Source organism: Cornus florida, unplaced genomic scaffold (genome assembly GCF_030987335.1).
Source record: "Cornus florida cultivar Cherokee Brave unplaced genomic scaffold, ASM3098733v1 CherokeeBrave_3.0.0_Hap2_Chr01, whole genome shotgun sequence".
Lineage (NCBI taxonomy): Eukaryota > Viridiplantae > Streptophyta > Magnoliopsida > Cornales > Cornaceae > Cornus > Cornus florida.
This window is the reverse complement of record NW_026775571.1, coordinates 103,575,134-103,595,367: the sequence shown is the minus strand read 5'-3', so window position 1 is coordinate 103,595,367 and position 20,234 is coordinate 103,575,134. Positions and strand designations below refer to the sequence as shown.

At 33.3% G+C, this 20,234-nt stretch overlaps 3 protein-coding genes across 3 annotated transcripts; 1 reads left to right on the top strand and 2 right to left on the bottom strand.

Annotated features, from left to right (window-relative positions):
• The first annotated feature begins 4,204 nt into the window (after positions 1-4,204).
• On the top strand, positions 4,205-4,874 carry LOC132279448 (uncharacterized). Its single transcript, XM_059781430.1, has 2 exons — positions 4,205-4,618; positions 4,719-4,874. The coding sequence occupies exons 1-2, from the start codon at positions 4,205-4,207 to the stop codon at positions 4,872-4,874; spliced, it is 570 nt and encodes a 189-aa protein (XP_059637413.1).
• A 902-nt stretch (positions 4,875-5,776) lies between these two features.
• LOC132279438 (secreted RxLR effector protein 161-like) lies at positions 5,777-6,451 on the bottom strand. The gene has a single exon (XM_059781420.1). It carries the CDS (start codon positions 6,449-6,451, stop codon positions 5,777-5,779), a length of 675 nt encoding a protein of 224 aa, XP_059637403.1.
• Positions 6,452-13,136: 6,685 nt separating this feature from the next.
• On the bottom strand, positions 13,137-16,105 carry LOC132279430 (GDSL esterase/lipase At5g45670-like). The gene is made up of 5 exons (XM_059781409.1): positions 15,904-16,105; positions 14,561-14,685; positions 14,055-14,303; positions 13,666-13,912; positions 13,137-13,363 (listed from the first exon to the last, which is right to left on the bottom strand). The coding sequence occupies exons 1-5, from the start codon at positions 16,103-16,105 to the stop codon at positions 13,137-13,139; spliced, it is 1,050 nt and encodes a 349-aa protein (XP_059637392.1).
• Between the last annotated feature and the right edge of the window lie 4,129 nt (positions 16,106-20,234).

Genomic DNA, 20,234 nt, shown 5'->3' with positions numbered 1-20,234 from the left:
AAAGAAAGCCAATCAAAGGGAAAGAAAGTAGATCCAAATAGAAGAGGAAGTTGGTGTGAGAAGATGGAAAACACAGAGGAGTATATATAGAGGAAAAGAAAAGTTCAAAGGCCTAGAAGGAAGTGGATTTGAAGTGTTTGGCACCCTTATTTTTATTCATTTTTTGGTTGTCTTGTCCTATTCCCTTGGAGGTTATGAGATATATTATTTTTTTCTTTTCCCACGCTATGAGAGGTCTTGAAGCTTGGCATTAAATTAAATAATATCCAGTGGGAGTATAATCAATTTGCATCCTAGAATGATTGATTGGGGACTTTCTCTTTTGTTTTGATGGTTGCTTGGTCCACTCTCTTGGCAACTCAACAAACCATGAATTGCGTCACCTTGAAAAAAAAGCTTGTACGGCATAATCATTGATAAAAAATTTCGAAAGTGATTCTAAGAGAATTCGAACTTTTAACATTCAGAATGAAAAATAATAATTTGTATGTTAGGTTATTTTTTTAGTGTTTTTTTTTTTAAAAGTTGTTTTGAAGAGTTTTTATTTAAATGACTAATATATTCCACCTGTAATAAGTCTGTTAGCTAGGTTCCTGTAAATTAACAATGTAGCAGTTTGAAGGATTGCATTAAGAAAAATGCTATTTAATTCCACAAAACTCACCAAACCTACATGAAATTGGGACTATGCGGTCGGTTAGTATATCAAGGTCTTTTTGTATAATTAAATAAATAAAAAGTTAAAGACAGACTTTTGAGTCCTGTAAGATGAGGTCGCACAGAGTTTAAATATTAATTGTCTAAACATTCTTTTGTGCTCAAAAATTGATAAATTTCAAAAGCTAAGTATAAAAAAGTACAATAATTGAATTGAAGAGTAAAAGGAACTATAACCAATAATGAAATGTTTCCCTTAGGACATTCTAGTTAGGAAAATATTATATTCACGGAGGATTTGAATTCCTCGTTCAAGAATCATCTATGAGTTTAAACAATACATACAAAGATTAGAGAACCAGCGATCGGAAGGCAAAGAAAGCTGGAGTGGAGCAGACGGAAGAGGCTGACAGATATATATACGCACAGAGAGGGAGAGGGAGTAACGATCTAGTGTGTGCACAAATAACACATATACAACTTTAATATAAGGAAAATAATTGGGTCCTGGCACATCTTTCAATTGATGTGGCCCAATACAATTTAGATAAATATTTAAAATTTTAAAAATAATCATTACTATTTTTTTGTTGTTAAATCGAATCTTTTTTTTTTTCTTTCAAAAGAATCACAATTATTTCTATACTTAACCTTCGTTTGAAATTGAAAATTTATTAAATTTATTTTTGATATTAATCTATATTTCAATAAAAGTTTTTTTTGTAAATTTATTTCTAGTCAGAGTTAGTTTTTCTAGTATATCTATTGTTAGTCACAGTTAGATCTACTTTTGGATCTCTCTTAAATTCCCAATCCTTTAATTGATGTCTAAATTATATTGGGCCACGTTAGCTGCAAAGATAAAATTTATCATCAATGGGGATACCCAAGTATTGTCCTTAATATAATATGAGCAATGCTAGACTTCACGAAAAAATATTCAAGTTTGTATCACAAATGGTAAATAAATGTCATATTTTTGCACTCACGTCACTTTCTCCTCTTTTTTATCTTCCTCTACCATAGTCATTACATACGTCAAATGTTGAATTTCATCAAAACAATTACTAATTACGTGTTGATATGAAATTATGTATAATTTCATTTATAGATGCCTTCAATTTTTTTTTACAAATCATCCATAATACTAAGTCCCAATTATACAAAAGAGATACAAACATAATAATTTCATACCAACACGTAAGAATTATTTACATATATTTTGATTCTCTCCATAGTTTATTATACATAGCTTCAATATATATATATATATATATATATATATATATATATATATCTGGAAAAAAATCCTCTCCAATTACTTTTAATGGTGGTGACTTAGGCTACCTTTCCAACATAGCCTTGTCATCGCCAGACTAGCAAGTTAAGAAATTTATTTATCTATACTTTGTTTTACCATATACACGAATACCACCTTATACGTTATACTTTATATGTATAATAGATTATTATTATACAATTTAACTTTACCTTTTTATTTAAATTAAAATACATTTTCTACTTCTGTATTGTGAAAAAAATCGTTCACCTCTCATTCTTGGAAAAAAACCGTCTTCACTGTTCTGTTCTTCCCGATTTTGTTTCTTTAAAGAGAGAACTCGTTAGTCACAAATCATTACCTTATGCAATGCATTCTGGATTTGATTTAACAATACAACACTAAACATCTAATAGTGGTAATTAACGCCAACTCCCTAGTATAGCTTTGTCATCACCAAATCAATGTCAAGTTAGCAAGTTTAGAAAAAAAAATTTACTTTTGTTTTACCCATATACAATATACCACTCTATACGTTATGTTTTATACAATATATTATACAAAGTATATTATTATATAATTTAACTTTACATTTTTTTTGAAATTAAAATAAAATTAAAATGCAAAATAAACTCACTTTAAAACAATAAAATTAAAATTAAAATATGTATACAGAATATGTTACTCAAACAAAATTACAAGGAATAACAAATCATATAATAGGTTATTAGGGTTAGTATAACCCCACTTCAAAAATAGATCCAAATCACTCAATTCTCAAAACTTTTTTCAAATTGAAAATTTCAAATTGTAGTTGTGTAGGATTCGATCAAATTGAACAACTTTAATTTTTGCACCACAAACTAAATCTTATTTCCCTAACCTTTAATTTTTTTTTTTTTTCTCCCTATTTTGGTATTCTTCCCTTTTTTTTATTTATTTATTTTCCTTTTCCAGCTCTATCTCCTTATGTACGCACAGATATGTGCCAACAAATCAATTGGGACCCCTGAAATAAAAATCAATTAATTAAATAAAAAATTTATTGTATAAGGAAGTTGTATGTATATATTAAAAGTTAATTTGGAAAATAAAAATTTAATTCAACCGCCAAATCAGCTTTTTTATTTCTAAAACAATCCAGTGAAAGAGTAACTGGAGAGGATTTTTTTCTCCACCCGATAACCTCGACCTACACTCTTGACAAACATCCCAAAATAAACAAAAATCTTAAAACTAAAATCTATTTTAAAGAAAATATTTTATGTCAAACGAACTAGCCACCACACATATTGCGGAGTATTCACATATTTATTTACTAATTTTATGTGGTAAGTGCTCCATAAGAAACATTTACAAAGGGATGTGTGGGTATCAAAAAACCTAAGAACATTAATTGCTTGGACCTGTAGTCTATTCAGGTTTCGCTCCAGTTGCCTTTTATTGGGCTTGGTTCAAGGCTTGGCCTGCTGTATTTGGGCTTACTTTGTAGATATCTAACGTTTGTTTTCTGTAGTCCTCCTCTAACTCTTTGTTGAATTGGGCCTTCTGCCATATTTTCCATAGTTTTGCGGGGGCCTTTTGAGGTTTATTCTTCATGCATGTATACAAATTTCATTTACCTTATAGTTGATTTTTTTTTATTTTTTTTGAAAAAATAAAAAACATACACACACAAACATAATATGCATTCCATGATAAATCATATCCAATTGGACATATTGAATATCATTATCTGGAATTTTGTTATTAAGACGGGGGATACTGAATATCTTCAGGCGTAAAAGAAAATGTGTAATATTGAGAATAGTTTGGCTAGTTATACTCATTCATTAGCACATTATTTTGTAAAGATTTAATCTTTATTTTCTTCTTGATTTGAACAATCCCCAGGCCCTCCCGAAATGAAATCCTGGCGATATGATACACCCAATGTCGTCACACATAACAAAAAGAAAATCTAATTAAGAACATTAATTTCTTGAATATACTGTCAAAAAAATTAAAATTGCCTGGACATGCGCATAAAAATAAAATGTTTTGCAACCCTTTTTGTTGGGCCTGATTCAAGGGCTTGGGCAACTGTGCTTGGGATTGGTTTCTAGATATCAAAAAATGAAAATAAAAAAGCTTAGAAACACACAAACAAACACACACACACACACACACAATATACACTGCATCCGCACGAGACCCAATTAGAACTTTCTAGTGGTAGTGAAAAAAAAAAAAAAAAAAAATTCTAGTGGTACTGTGGTAGTGTGTGGTATGACCGTACGTGGATTGGCTTCCTTTTGTTTATGGGTTGTATGGAAAGCTCGAAATAAGGTTTTTGACGATGCTGATTGGAGTCCAGAAGAGGATTTAAATATGGTAGTGGAACTTTATTGGGAGTTCACGAATTCACAGCAAAAGTGTATGTATATTCTCCAAACCTCCCAAAAGAATCTGTCTAATGATATTTGGTCTTGTCCTCCGGATGGAGTTGTCAAATGCAATGTCGATGCTACTTTTGTTAAATCATCCTTGTTAGGAGGTGGGAATGTTGTGTTCCAGGATTTGTCGGGGGCTGTTCTTCAAGCAGTAGTATTAAAACCTTTTCTGACCTCTTGGGCGCTGTCAGCGGAGGCGTCTTGCTTTAGAAGTGCTGTTGGTTGGGCTCGGACCTTCAATTTTCAAAAAGTGTGTTTCGAATAGGATGCTAAACTAGTTATAGACTCCTTGACTGGTGCCGGTGTTTATTCTGTAGACATTTCTTCTCTAATTTTTGATATTCTTGCAGAGCTCAAATCGTTCTCATGGTTTTCAATCTCTAAGGATCGGCCCCAAGGTAACAAGGGGTGGTGCAGATTCGGATTTGATTCTCTCTCCTCTTCCTGCTTTGATACTTCAATTGGCTGAGGAGGAGGGTCAGGCTGCTGTGCTGGTGGGGTGTTAATTTGTTAGTTTGGTTGCTGGTTCTTTTGTTGTTGTTATTGCCCAAAAAAACAAAGGATTATGGTAACATGGAGTTGAATTCCTATTTATTTATTTATTTTTCTACAGTCATACAGGTGAAAATATATTTTAGTAATAAAAAATGAAAATAAAAACACTAGGAAACACACACATACTAACATAATATACATTGCATCCGTACAAGTCCCTATTAGAATTCACAAGGCAAAAGCATGCGCATAGCTAAGGGATAGGCCATTAAGCTTATGTCACTGAAGTGTGTTCTAAGATCCATCAAGATATATATAAGACAAATTCTTTTACAATTTGGTGGATGTAATAAATATGTGTATATATATCTATAGAATAATATCTATAATAATATTTATTATAGAAATAAAAAGTAATTTTCGCATAGATAGAGAGAGAACAAGAGAGAGTGAGAGAGAGAACTGCTTTGTATTTTCACCACTATTATTGTATACTAAGAAAGCCTATATATAGACATTATGTGTGTGGGCAGCAAGCAGCTTCTTGCATAGGCTACATTGCCGCCCAAAGCGTATTGCATAAGCTGCTGCCGCACAATGATAACATATATATCTTCATTATAATTACTTATTGTCAGTGGACCCCACACCAAAACATATACATAACACTTCCCATTGGGGTTAACTGTACTATACTAAGAATATGCCTCGTCAAAACCTTATTATAGAAAACTCAGTGGGACAAAACCTTAGTGAAGGAAAAAGAGTACAGTATTCTTGTGTATGATATTGCATAAATTAAAATTGCCTCATTAAAACCTTGTTAGGAAAATTTAGTGGGACAAAATCTGGACGAAGGAAAAAGAGTATAGTAGGCCAATACCTTTTCGATCACTTACTCCCCTTCATTAGGTCAACCCTGAAGATCCTTTAGTTGACGCATTCCAATGTTGTCCACTAATTTCTTGAATGTTGTAGTTGGAAGCGCTTTAGTGAATAAATCTGCTAGATTATCACTCGAGCGTATCTGCTGAACATCAATATCAACACTCTTCTGAAGCTCGTGTGTGGAAAAGAATTTTGGTGAAATGTGCTTGGTTCTGTCACTTTTTATGTATCCTCTTCTTACCTGTGTATTACATATTGTATTATCTTCATATAATATTGTTGGACTATCTTTGATTGAGGAAAGTCCACATGATTCTCGAATATGTTGTATAACAGATCTCAACCAAATACACTCTCTACCTGCTTCATGAATTGCGAGTATCTCAGAGTGATTTAAGGAAGTTGTAGTCATGGTCTGTTTTATAGATCGCCATGATATAGCAGTATTACCAGAAGTAAACAAGTACCCTGTTTGTGATCGGACTGTATGTGGGTCAGAAAGATAACTTGCATTTGCATATCCGATCAACTGGAGCTTTGATTTTCTTGAATAAAATAACCCCATATCAGTCGTTCCCCAAATGTAACGCATAATATGTTTAACCACATTCCAATGTCTTCGAGTTGGTGCAAAACTATACTGTGCTAGTAAGTTGACTGCAAATGCTATATCAGGTTTGGTACAATTCGCAAGGTACATTAGAGCACCGATTGCACTAAGATATGGTAACTAAGAATTTCTTCGCCTTCTTCTTGAGGACGAAAATGATCTTTCTTAACATCAAGTGATCGGACAATCATTGAAGAACTCAGGGGGTGAGCTTTATCCATATAAAAGCACTTCAAGACTTTTTCAGTGTATGTTGACTGATAGATAAAAATTTCATTTGGTAAATGTTCGATCTGCAGGCCGAGACAAAATTTTGTTCTACCAAGAATTTTCATTTCGAATTCTTTCTTTAAATAATTAGCAGTTGTGGTGAGCTTTTCAGGAGTTCCCACGAGATTTAGATCGTCAACATATACAGCGATAATGGCAAATCCAGATTTTGATTTCTTGATGAAAATGCATGGACAAACTTGATTATTCACATATCCTTCTTTTAGTAAATATTCGCTGAGACGATTATACCACATGCGTTCGGATTATTTCAATCCGTATAAGGATCGTTGTAGCTTGATCGAATACATGGTACGTGGTTTCAAGCTATTTGCTTCAGGTATTTTAAATCCTTCAGGGATTTTCATATATATGTCACTATCTAGTGATCCATATAAATAAGTTGTAACCACATCCATCAGATGCATATCCAGTGCTTCTGAGACTATCAAACTGATCAAAAAGCGAAATGCAATTGCATCCATCACAGGAGAGTATGTTTCCTCATAATCAATACCAGGTCTCTACGAGAAACCTTAGGCTACAAGTCGGACTTTACATCTTACAATTTCATTTTTCTCATTATATTTCCTTACAAATACCCATTTGTACCCTACAGGCATGATATCTTCAGGTGTCTGGACTACAGGTCCAAATACTTCACGTTTTGCTAATGAGTTTAGCTCTGCCTGTATTACTTCTTTCCATTTTGGGCAATCATTTCTACATCGACACTCTTTGACGTTTTGAGGTTCAGGATCCTCATTATCACCTGCAATATCAAGAGCAACTGCAAAAGAGAATATATCGCTAATAATAACTATATTTCTATCCCACAATTCTCTATAGTTTATTGAGATCTCATTATTTTCAGGTACCAGTGCCTCTTCGGGGGCTTGTGCCACTTCTAGCGCATGTGCCACTTCTGGGGCTACTTGCTTATAAAATTTAGATTGATCAATTATTTTCATTGTTCCTTTTGCAAGTGTGACATCTTCAGGAGCGCCAATTGCTTGATTTGTTTTCTTTTGTACTTTCCTCTTTTGGGGAACAATGTCTTTTGCACCGAATGGTCTACCACGCTTCTAGCGGTCTTAGATGCATTTGCAATAACACTGACAAACTGTTCTACAGGGACATCAATTCTTGCTGGAATGATTGCAGCTGGTATATGTGATTTTATCACTTTCTTTATGTCAGTGAATGCATCGGGTAATTGATTTGCAATACTTTGTAAATGAATGATCCTTTGAACTTCTAGTTCGCATTGATTTTTGCGAGGATCGAAATGAGATAAAGTTGAGACATTCCAATTAATAACTCGTTGCTCTTCTGGCTTTTTCTCCCCTCTCCCCCCCCCCTAATGGAGGGAAAACAGCCTCATCGAAATGACAGTCAGCAAACCGCGCCTTAAAAACATCACATGTCATAGGTTCAAGATATCTAATAATAGATGGAGAATCAAAATTTACATAAATACCAAGTCGTCATTGAGGACCCATTTTGTTGTGTTGTGGGGGTGCAATGGGAACATATATAGCGCAATCGAAAACTCGCAAGTGAGAAATACTTGGTTGTTGACCAATCACAAGTTGTAGTGGTGAGAAACTATGATATGTAGTTGGTCTAATGCGAACTAGTGATGATGCATGTAATATCGCATGTCTCCAAGCAGAAACAGGTAGTTTAGTTCTCATGAGTAATGATCTAGCAATTAACTGAAGACGTTTGAGAAAAGATTCTGCAAAACCATTTTAGGTGTGAGTATGTGCAACAGGATGTTCAATAAGAATGCTAATTGACATGCAATAGTCATCAAATGAGTGAGATGTGAATTACCCGGCATTATCAAGACGGATAGTCTAGATTGGATAATCCAGAAATTGTGCTCGTAATCAGATTATTTGAGTAAGGAGTCGAGCAAACGCAACATTACGAGTAGAAAGTAAACTTACATGTGACCACCGTGTTTTGAGTAAGGAGTCGAGCAAATGCAACATTACGAGTAGAAAGTAAACTTACATGTGACCACCGTGTTGATGCATCAATTAAGACCATAAAATACCGAAATAGTCCACACGCTGGATGAATTGGTCCACATATATCCCCTTGAATTCATTGTAAAAATGGTGGGCATTCAACAACGACCTTGGAAGGTGATGGTCTAACTATTAATTTACCCTGTGAACAAGCGGTACAAGGATAATCATTTGTTAAAAGAATCTTCTGGTTCTTTAGTGGATGACCAAGTGAATTTTCAATAATTCGGCGCATCATTGTTGACCCAGGATGACCAAGGCGATCATGCTAAAGTATAAAAATATTTGGGTCAGAACACTTCTGGTGCGTCACTGCATGTGACTCAATTACTCTTATATTTGTATAATGTAATCCAGAAGATAAAGCAGGGAGTTTTTCTAATACATGCTTCTGGCATGTAATACAGCGATATTTAATGCCCCATTCATTTATAGTCTCAATATGATAACCGTTGAGACGTATATATTTAAAACTTAATAAATTTCTTTTGGATTTGGTATAGTATAGAGCATCATCAATATTCAATTTTGTTCCACATGGTAACACAATGATAGCTCTTCTGGAGCCTTCATTTAAGTCTGCTGGACCTGATATTGTATTGACACGAGCTTCAACTAATGCTATATGCGAAAAATATTTTCTATCTCGGAGTATAGTGTGCGTTGTTGCACTGTCTGCTAGACATATATCTTCACCATTTATCTTGGGTACAGTTAATGCCTTAGTCAGATCCATGCTTCTTCATACACACAAAATATATATTTCATTACTTCAAACTTGAAATACAAACTAGATTTACATACAAGATAGCCAAAATAAAAAACATTTTGGTACAACCAAGATAGAGACATATTAATACAACAAAAATTTAAACATACTGATACAGACAAAATAAAACACACTAGGGATAACATACTAGAGAATGACACATTAATTGGTATGGACATTTCCATCACCAATCAAATGATCCATACTGCCACTAGGATCAGCAAAGAAGTCAGAAACATCAAGGTGAGTAATATCAACTGGCAGGTCGTCATCCACAAAATTCATTTCAATTTCCTTTCCTTTTTCCTTATCATTCATTGAGGCATGGTAAAGATCAGCTAGATGTTTGGGTGTACGACAGGTACGCGACCAATGACCTTTCATTCCACATCTATAGCAAGGCTTGTCATCATATATCTCAGGAGCTTTGTTCTACAAAGCTTTTCCTTTTGCTTGTTGGTCGTATTTGAATTCCACTTCTGATAGGACGGTGTGGAGTTCTTTCTGGGAGTCAATGAGGAATTATGACCACCACGACTATTATAATTATTTCTATTGTAACCATATCCACGACCACCACTACGTCTGTCCACGTCCACGTCTATGGCCGTGAAATGAGGACACATTCGCATTTGGGAATGGTACATATCCAGTTGGATGGGACTGGTGGTTTTTCATCAAAAACTCATTATTCTGTTCAGCCACCAACAAATAAGAAATCAGCTCAGAATATTTGGTAAATCCGCGCTCTCTATATTGCTGCTGCTGGAGCACATTTGAGGCATGCAATGTGGAGTATGTTTTTTTTTAACATATCATCATCAGTAATTTTTTCTCTACATAATTTTAATTGTGAGCTGATTTTAAACAAGGTTGAATTGTACTCACTTACACTTTTAAAATCCTACAATCACAGGTGGATCCAGTCATAACGAGCTTTTAACAGGATCACAATTTTCTGATGCTCATATCGTTCTTTCAAAATTTTCCACAGTGTAAGTGGATCCTTAACCGTGAGGTACTTTGTTTTTAATTCTTCATGGAGGTGATGACGAAGAAAGATCATAATTTTCAAGCGGTCCTGCAGGGATGCATTATTTTCTTCCTTAATTGTCTCTCCGAGATTCATGGCATCCAAGTGGATCTCGGCGTCAAGGATCCATGACAAGTAGTTTTTACTCGAGATATCAAGTGCCACAAATTCAAGCTTGGTAAGATTTGACATTATGAACTATAAATGATAAAATAACATAGTTAGAATTATTTCACAAAAAGAATAATGAATTTGAGATTATAAAAATACTGTAGTCACTATAATATGATTTGCATAGTGGTGATACAATATATATAAATAATAGTCAATTTATAATCACAACAGAACAAGTGGCTTGGTAACTCGTTAACTCAACTTGCGCATTAAAGGGCCACGGTTCGAATCTTGTGGTAATTAATTTTTTTTTCTTTTTTTTTCTTTTACGTACTTAAATCTGAGCCAAATTATATGCATAGTAATGTACATAAAGTAACATGTAAAAGATTGTAACAATATATTTAGCAAATATAATATGAATTGTCAATAAATATACTATACAATGTCAAAAAGTTAATCATGTGCTTTTAGTAAACAAAACAATGGCTAAAAGACAAAATATGTTTACACTAAAAGGCACATATAATTTATATTTCTACGTTTTGCAAAACTTCAGGTTTGTAAGGGTATTCAGTGTAAATGACTTCGTGTCAAAGAATTTTAGATTCATTTGGACTTCAGGTCAACAAATTTTGCGAAACTTCGGGTTCGCAAAGAGTACCAAATATTTATGAAACTTCAGGCTCACAAACAACATATTAATATATGCAAAACTTCGAGTTTACAAATTAAATAATTTAGTATTTGCGAGACTTCGAGCTCAGCAATTTTAATTAACTGTAAAGTTTGAACAACAACAGTTTAATATAAATAATTATTTTTCTTACCCTTTGAAGTGAGAAAGAAAAATAGAATTTTCTTCTCAGTTGACAAAGTATCGTGCTGATAACGTGTAATAAATATGTGTGTATATATATCTATAGAACAATATTTTTTATAGAAATGAAAAGTAATTTTCACAGAGATAGAGAGAGAGAGAGAGAGAGAGAGAGAAAACTGCTTTGTATTTTCACCACCATTATTGTATACCGAGAAAACCTATTTATAGGCATCATGTGCGTGGGCAGCAAGCAGCTTCTTGCATAAGATGCACTGCCACCCAAAGCGTATTGCATAAGCTGCTGCCACACAGTGATAACATATATATCTTCATTACAATTACTTATTATCAGTGGACCCCACACCAAAACATATACATAGCAGTGGATACTATATTTATTTGATTTTGACTTAATCTATATCCAACTTGTCCTTTATAAGCATATTTTCAAAGGATTATTACATATAAATGATACTAATGATTTATATTTATCTTTTAATGGAATTAAAGTCTCATACTTTAAAAAAAATAAAATTGACCAAAATACTGACGTGAGCATGAAAAAACAATGTTTGTCCTCACTCAGGTACCACTTTTATTCACATATGTACCACTTTTTGTATATAAGGTACCACTTTTGTTTTGGGCATAGAGGTATTACTTTTGTTCACATAGGCATCACTTTTTGTGTATAAGGCATCACTTTTGTTTTGGGCATAAATGTATCACTTTTGTTCACATAGGTACCACTTTTTGTGCATAAGGTACCACTTTTGTTTTGGGTATAGAGGTATCACTTTTGTTCACATATGTACCACTTCTGTGCAAATAGGTACCACTTTAGTACCTGATGCACAAAAAAATGGTACCTGCATGCACAAAAGTGATACTTCAATAAAGGTAAATAGTGTTTTTCATATCCTCATTTTTTTGGAACAATGAGACTTTAACTCCGTCAAATAATAAATATAGGTCATTAGTGCTATTTATATGTAATAATTCCTATTGTCAATTTCATATTCGACATTATAGAGAGGGCCTCCCATCCTTATTGTCAATATATAATAGGCCATGCACCGATATTAATTTACCTATTTTATGGAGCTTCCCTTCTATACTTGTAACCGGAAAGAGTGTGTCACGTTTTGTTTATATATATTATTTTAAGATAGATTATGAGCATCACATACATCTCATTCCTTTCAGGTCGGTGTGAGTGTATCTTCGTCATTATCGATCATTGTCACATGAATGAGTTAAGCCATGCAAAATCTCCTTTTCATTACTCCACTAACATTTAAAGTATATATCCTCTAACATTTAATCAGGGATATTATAAACCTGAAAAATATTAAAGATCTCCAACAGCATATGCCATGAGTTCATATTAATAAATGAATAATGATCTGGCTAGCTAGTTCCATGATACCTTCCACAAACCACCATATAAACTTAAACAGGCAGTATATACATGCTCTATTCATTTTAATTTCATAGAAACAAAACCAAGGCATAAATAACTCCAATTGATTCGTAATAAATATATATAACACATGAAATGATAGCTCAAACATGTTCTTTTATTTAGTTAGAGCGTTTTATTTGCAATAATGGCAACAGATCAAAGATAATAGATTTTTTCCTCCAAATCAAAGATCCTAGATTATTGATATATATATATATATATATATATATATATATATATATATATAAATATTGATCATCATTCAATAGAGCTGAAGCTGAGCAAGACAGCGGATATCAATGGGATAAGTGTCCATGGGAGTGGCAGCACTATACGCTCGTGGGGCTACAAGCCGATTCACAATCTCAGTAGGATGGAATGTATCCCAAAAAGCATAAATTGATCTGTTACTGCATGGAATGCTGTTAGGGATACATAGTCCTGTTGTTGGGGATACACTGCAGCAAGGTGCGTTTAATATTGTAATCCCTGAAAATTACATACATGTGAACAAATGACATCAATAATATTACACAATTTACACTACTATACCTTGTCCACTACAAAACATGAATGAAATTTGAAATATATGTGTGTGGGAGGGGAATAATAATCATGTAAATAAGTTCATATCATACATAACAAATTTTTTTATTAATGATTTGTTTTTAAAATTATTATATATTTAATTATAATATTGTAATGTATGAATATTAACAAAAACAACAACAAAAAGTGGAAACAAATTATATAGGTATAATTTATGTTAAAAGTTGCAGTTAATTACTTACCGGCAGCTGAAGGATCCCCTGAGTTAATGTGAGTGGTGTTTATATAGATAAATTTTGCATCATTTAGGTCATAGTTGAGTTGATCAACAAGCGTCTTGAGTCTTGTGTTGAAAAGAGTGACATAGGCGTTAATAAAATCAACACATGCAGATCCATTCGTGCCAAATGTGGCTATCTCTGCTGGAGTGCAACCTATTGGACCAACGTCGAACAATGCAACCTTTCTAGCTCCGGCTGCGTACAAAGTCTACCATGCATCCAAATTATAAACAATTAATAATATTATTAGTATTAAGACACTAGCTAGTACAAGTACTAATTGCAATTAAGTCATATAACTATATATGTGTGTGTGACTGTGTATATATAAGAATTGTAACAATACTGACCCTTAGTTGCTGTTCGTACTGTGTGATAAGGGCTGCTGCATACTGATCGGGTGTAAAAAGGGTGCTTGTTGGGTAGATTTGTGGCATCAAGTAGTTGTTGATGTAATCGTTACTACCCATTCCAACACTATATATGCAGTTGCCTACGTATTCTTTAGCTTCATCAACTGTGCTTCTTCGTAAAGTAGCAATGCGTGACAATGTCACTTGATGATTTGCTAACTGCCCATTCATGCTGAACCGACCAACCTGTAATAAAGTATTAAGAGAGTTTATATATATATATATATATAGTTGAAGTGGAAATATGCCACAATAGCAGACTTGTACCAAAGAGATTCTAGCATGCATATGTAGGCTCAATTCGTATGGCTTCAATTCTAAGGGCTGTTTGGTTTGGTTTGGTTTAGTTCGGTATTTAGAAAACAGTTTTCAATCGGAAAATTATAAAGGACAATTATCTGAAGAAGCTACACAAGTGCATGCACACACAAATAGCTCATTACCACGTTGGTTCCAGTCTCATCACGAATTCCACCTCCGCCGGATGCATAATTCACGCCTCTGAGGATATTCGTGCCTGTTGCATTTACAAAGGGTAGAATGCGATCGGTGAACCCTAGAAGTTCAGCTGCAAAGGGAAGTGTTCAATCAGCATGATGATTTATTTGGCAAGCAATAGCTACAGGAAGGAAGCTTTAGCATCTATATGAATTAATTTTGCATTTACATAAATACTACTTAAATTCCAACAAAAAGAAGATGTTGAAGCTGCACTTTCATGTCCACTGGAAATGAAGGAAATGCCTAGAAATTCAGGAAAAAAAAAAAAAAGGAAATGCATAGAATTAACTAGAAATTTTACATGGACAAAATATTCAAGACACGCCTGGTAATTTGAAGAAGAAGTACGCATTGTTGGCATAAAAGGAAAATGTAGTACATTTTCTTCAAATGTACTACATATTCAAGATACTTTGGCATTTGAAGCCTTGATGTTGACTTCTTCCTTTGGTGAATTTTATTGAAAATTTGATTATAATATCTTTTACATATATATATATATATATATATATATATATATGCATTACACTATTAGAAATGTTATGTAACCCAGCCCGAGGCTAACCTAGATCAGCCCTATTTTTTATCCGAAGTCAAAATTTTGAACATGAGTTGAGTTTAGAATACGGAGCTTTGGTTGAGTCTGAGTTGTACACCTTATAAAGTAATGATATATAGTTGTTTTAGTGACTTACCTCCCAAAAGGGAAAAATATTCCCCTGTATGCAGAATGCAGTTGTACCAGTACCATTTAATAAATAAATTTTATATATAAAAAAAAAGGTTATCTACCTTATTATTTATTCATTAATTTTTATTATTATTTGTGATTAGATCACAATGTAGCTTGCTGCCTTGAAAAAAAAAAAAACGAAAAAACAAATAATAATATAGAAAATGATTGTAGAAAACAAGTGATAATTAAGATTGGTCCTTTCTAACAAGTTAGAAATATATTTAATTCCGCACAAAAAAAAACCAAGCTGACTTTAGGTTTCTCAGTATGGGTCATGAGATCTTGTTGTATTCAATTCGAAGAGGCTTCAAAATCATCCTCCTACCCAATATGTTTTGGAATAGTAGTGAGTATCAGAACGAGATGGTAATGAGAATAAAAGAAAGAATAGTGTTATGATGAGGGTACTCTCATCATGCACTCAATCCAATGGATGAGTGGGCGCCGGGGAGAAGCAATAAATTTAAATAAAAAAGAAAAAAAAAATTGGCAAATTAATAAATGAAAAATGGAATTTAATGGCATCTATTTTATGAAAGAAAAACAGACCAATGATGTCCACTGTAGTTCGGCCATTGGTGAATCTGCCTGTGGGACCATCAGGGCAATCAATCCCATAGGGCGGGAAATTAACTTTAGCCAGACTAAGGAGGGGATTGTTGTTGCCATTATCGGTCAATGAGTCTCCAAATATGAAGTAACATGGGACTTGTGGTTCACCACTGGCCAATGGGCTCAAGTTGGCTACCATTAAGGTTATGGTTACCATAAACCACCATAACACATTAAGCCCACAAGCCATTGATGGAAAGAAAAGAAAGAAAGCCAATCAAAGGAAAAGAAAGTAGATCCAAATAGAAGAGGAAGTTGGTGTGAGAAGATGGAAAACACAGAGGAGGACTATATATAGAGGAAAAGTAAAGTTCAAAGGCCTAGAAGGAAGTGGATTTGAAGTGTTTGGCAGCCTTATTTTTTTTTGGTTGTCTTTTTCCTATTCCCTCGCAGGTTATAAGAGATATTCTTTTTTTTCTTTTTCCACGTTGTGAGAGGTATTGAAGTTTGGCATTAAATTAAATTATATCAAGTGGGAGGAGAATCAATTTGCATCCTAGAATGATAGATTGGGGACTTTCTTTTGTTTTGATGGTTGCCTGGTCCACTCTCTTGGCAACTCAACAAACCATGAATTGCGTCACCTTGAAAAAAAAAGCTTGTATCTCTTGAAGTAGATTATTATTATTATTATTATTATTTTTCAATCGATTATGGTAGTGTAATGTCTTTTAGAGTTTTTCATAATCTACTACTGAACATTTGCAATCCTGCCGTATCGCATAATTATCGATAAAAAATTTAGAAAATAATTTTAAGAGAATTCAAATTTTTAATCTTTGAAATGAAAAATAATAATTTGTGTGTTACATTATTCTTTTAGAGTATTTTTTTTTTTAAACCAATTTGTTTTGAAGAGTTTTTATTTAAATGACTAATATATTCCACCCGTAATAAGTCCGTTAGCTAGGTTCCTGTAAATTAACAATGTAGCAGTATGAAGGATTGCATTTTATAAGAAAAATGATATTTAATTCGACAAAACTCACTACCCACATGAATTTGGGACCATGCAGTCGGTTAGTGTATAAAGGTCTTTTTATATAATTAAATAAATAAAAAGTTAGAGACAGACTGTCAGTCCTGTAAGATGAGGTTGCACAGAGTTTAATATTAATTGTCTAAACATTCTTTTGTGCTCAAACTTAGATAAATTTCAAAATCTAGTATAAAAAAGTACAATAATTGAATTGAAGAGTAGAAGGCACTATAACCAATAATGAAATGTTTCCCATAAGATTAGGACATTCCAAATTTCCAGTTAGAAAAATATAATATTCGCGTAGAATTTGAATTGCCCATTCAAGAACTATCCTTTTCGTTAAATTTTCTCGAATTATTGTGAGATGCGTTGAGCTTTTCTTTTTCTTAGTAGACATGAAAGTTACATGTGATTAAATCAAAATTCATTGTGGCAAAAGCCACCCTATTAGACTATTAAAGGTATTAGAAGGTAGTTTAGGGTTTTAGCATTTTCCATGGACCAAATTAGAAAGGCCCATAAAAGCATGAGGGCTTTTAAATAGTGGATATACACATACATATCATAATCAATATTCCCCAAGTAGCAATACACACAAAAACACAACCACTCTGTGTGAGAGAGAGAATTAATTCAATGAAGTAATGTTGAACTTTGAATGTGTGGGGCATGTTCTAAAGTGGAAGATATAAGAGAGATAGTGTTATGATAGAGGCTGGTATAGCATACTAATTAGGTTTGCAGACATGTTTTAACTCACTCAAAAAAAATTCTTTATATTTATTAATCTTATTTCGTTAACGTACCATATTTAATTTAGAAGAATCACAACCTTGATACAAAATTCACATGTTATCACAATTTCTTGACGTTGAATTATACATAAATAATATGTAATGGTAATAATTCGTGTTATTATATTATATTTGTGTCATGTCGACTTAATACTATTATGTTATATTATGAATAGAAAGACTTCTCTTGCATCCTTTCATATATATAGTCCATACGCGTCTGGATGCATACAAATTAAATAGAACCGTAGAATGTAAATGAAATTCAAAATGAAGAGATGTGAAACATGTGGAGATGAGGATGATTCTGCTCAGCCACTACTGTATTGCACTTAAAAGTCTGGGGATATCTCATATCTAGAAGACTAGAATAGGGGACAAATTCTGTTAGCATTTTGGTATATAATTGTGTGTTATACCCATAAAGTGTTGCCAGAATGTATTTTATAATCTCAGAGTTGCGTGGATGAACAAATCTCAATTTCCGATACATTGACTTGAGCAAGATTTTTGTTATCCTATGATATTGTTCAGCATCGTATTTTCTAATTCTTCACCAAGAAAAACTACTATTTTATTTTAATTGATTTAGTGCTAGTTATTGTATGGTTTCTTTGGTGGAGCACTAAATGAAATGTAATAAATGTAGATATCTAACACAAATATGAGAGACCGAGAGATGAGTTACAAAAAAAAACATAAATAAATAAAAAAAAGGAAGAAGAAGTAGAAATGAGATTTATGGTGAAAGTAGAGATATTTGTCTTCATGAGAGATACTGCTTGCTACGTGAGCTTGCTTTGCCTTTAATACTTGCCTTGTACTAATATTTATGATCCTAGATTTTTTGGGTAATACCTAGAGGTTCTTGATGGAGTTGTTCCTTACCCAATCCCTACGGTCATAAGTTATGATTTCCTTGGGACATGCGTGTAAGTTTTTCATGCAAACGTTAAATGCATTCGACCGAGAAAAAATGGTGATTGAGGCATTAATGGCTTTAGAGATTGCATTAATGGTGATTGTAAGAGTTTATGTAACCACATATGCTCACCATCCCTTTAGCTAAACTTGTTATGTGTGTTTGGCATTTTTGAACTTCTCACTCATTTAGGCATTTTTGAACTTCTCACCCACGAAATCAAAATCCTTCTAAGTATCCCATATTGTATGCGAGAAGGTCTGACCTTTTATCTCATTTTATACTTTATAACATTTGGCTTGAGGACATGAAATGCCACATATTGGTTCTCGAGACGTGGTGGTAACTAGGTGTGGCCTCTTAAGACTTGAGGGTCATGTCTTTTAAGGTTAATTTGATGACTTAGTATGATATTAGGGTTTTCTTTGAACTTGTAAATCACTCTCTCGAGGTTTAGTGATTTAACATGACATTATAGTTTTTTTTGGATTCGAGAATCACATTCTTGAGGTTTGATGACCTGGCATGACCAATGTCCAAGTTTTCTTTAAATTTGAAAGTTACAACTTAACACGATCTCGAAAGTTACACTTTCGAGATTTAACAACTTAACACAATCTCAAGATTTTCTTTAGGTTCCAAAGTAATACTCTCCAACTTTAATAATCTGACGTATTGTTACAATTATCTTTCGTGATCTCAAGGAGCTTTTTGTATCGAGAGTTGTGGCCATGTGGGCCTATTCTTAACTTCTCAAAGAGTCATATGATCAATTACTTTATTAACCACATTGGCAATGTTTATTTGACCTTTCAACGTTCAGGCGCCATGTGATCTACCATTATTAATTTAACTGTAATTAAAATGGTTAGCTAATGGATTGTCATCAGAAAGGGGGAAAAAAAAAATTATATCATTCTGTTCAAATCAACCATATGGGATGTTTTTATATTACTTTTATGTCAAACAATAAATGATGGAATTGGATAATGATGGGCCGGTTATGGATTCTGTATCATGGAATTCAATTGATTTTATAGCCCTTATATTCAATTGGGCATATGCCATAGGTCTTATTCTGGTCATCCATTTCTCGTGGCCTTTGTTTTAAGCCCTTTTTTGGGGCTTTTAAGCGGCCTGTTTTAGTTTCTTTGTCATTTTATTGTGTTGGGCTCCACCCATTTTGCGCTTTTCTGTTTTCTCTAGTGGGTCCCTTTGCCTTTGTTTTCCCTTTAACCTTGAATATAATTTTTCAGAAATTCAAGAAAAAGCACACATTCATAATTTTGTCCCTAGGTGGAGGAGGACAGAACTCTTTATCATTTGGGCTAATTTCCATTGATGCAAAGAAACACTTAAAAAAAACTCCTCTTTGAATCAGTTTCTCAATACTCAATCATTACCCAAAAACTCAAAAAAATATACGGATCAATCTTCGTTGCGATTCGATTCTTTCTAAACATAAAAAATTATTAATTTTCGATTCTGGTTTAAGTTCATTAATACCGATTGCAAACTATACACACACACACATACATATATATAGTAGTATTCAATTGCTTCGTGATGG

Coding starts and splice junctions, on each gene's coding strand:
- LOC132279448 (XM_059781430.1), top strand. CDS start 4,205: ATGACCGTACGTGGATTGGCTTCCTTTTGTTTATGGGTTGTATGGAAA. Junction 4,619..4,718: donor GGACCTTCAATTTTCAAAAA/GTGTGTTTCGAA, acceptor ATATTCTTGCAG/AGCTCAAATCGTTCTCATGG.
- LOC132279438 (XM_059781420.1), bottom strand. CDS start 6,451: ATGTACCTTGCGAATTGTACCAAACCTGATATAGCATTTGCAGTCAAC.
- LOC132279430 (XM_059781409.1), bottom strand. CDS start 16,105: ATGGTAGCCAACTTGAGCCCATTGGCCAGTGGTGAACCACAAGTCCCA. Junction 14,304..14,560: donor ATGAGACTGGAACCAACGTG/GTAATGAGCTAT, acceptor ACTTTATTACAG/GTTGGTCGGTTCAGCATGAA. Junction 13,913..14,054: donor AGTACGAACAGCAACTAAGG/GTCAGTATTGTT, acceptor GATGCATGGTAG/ACTTTGTACGCAGCCGGAGC.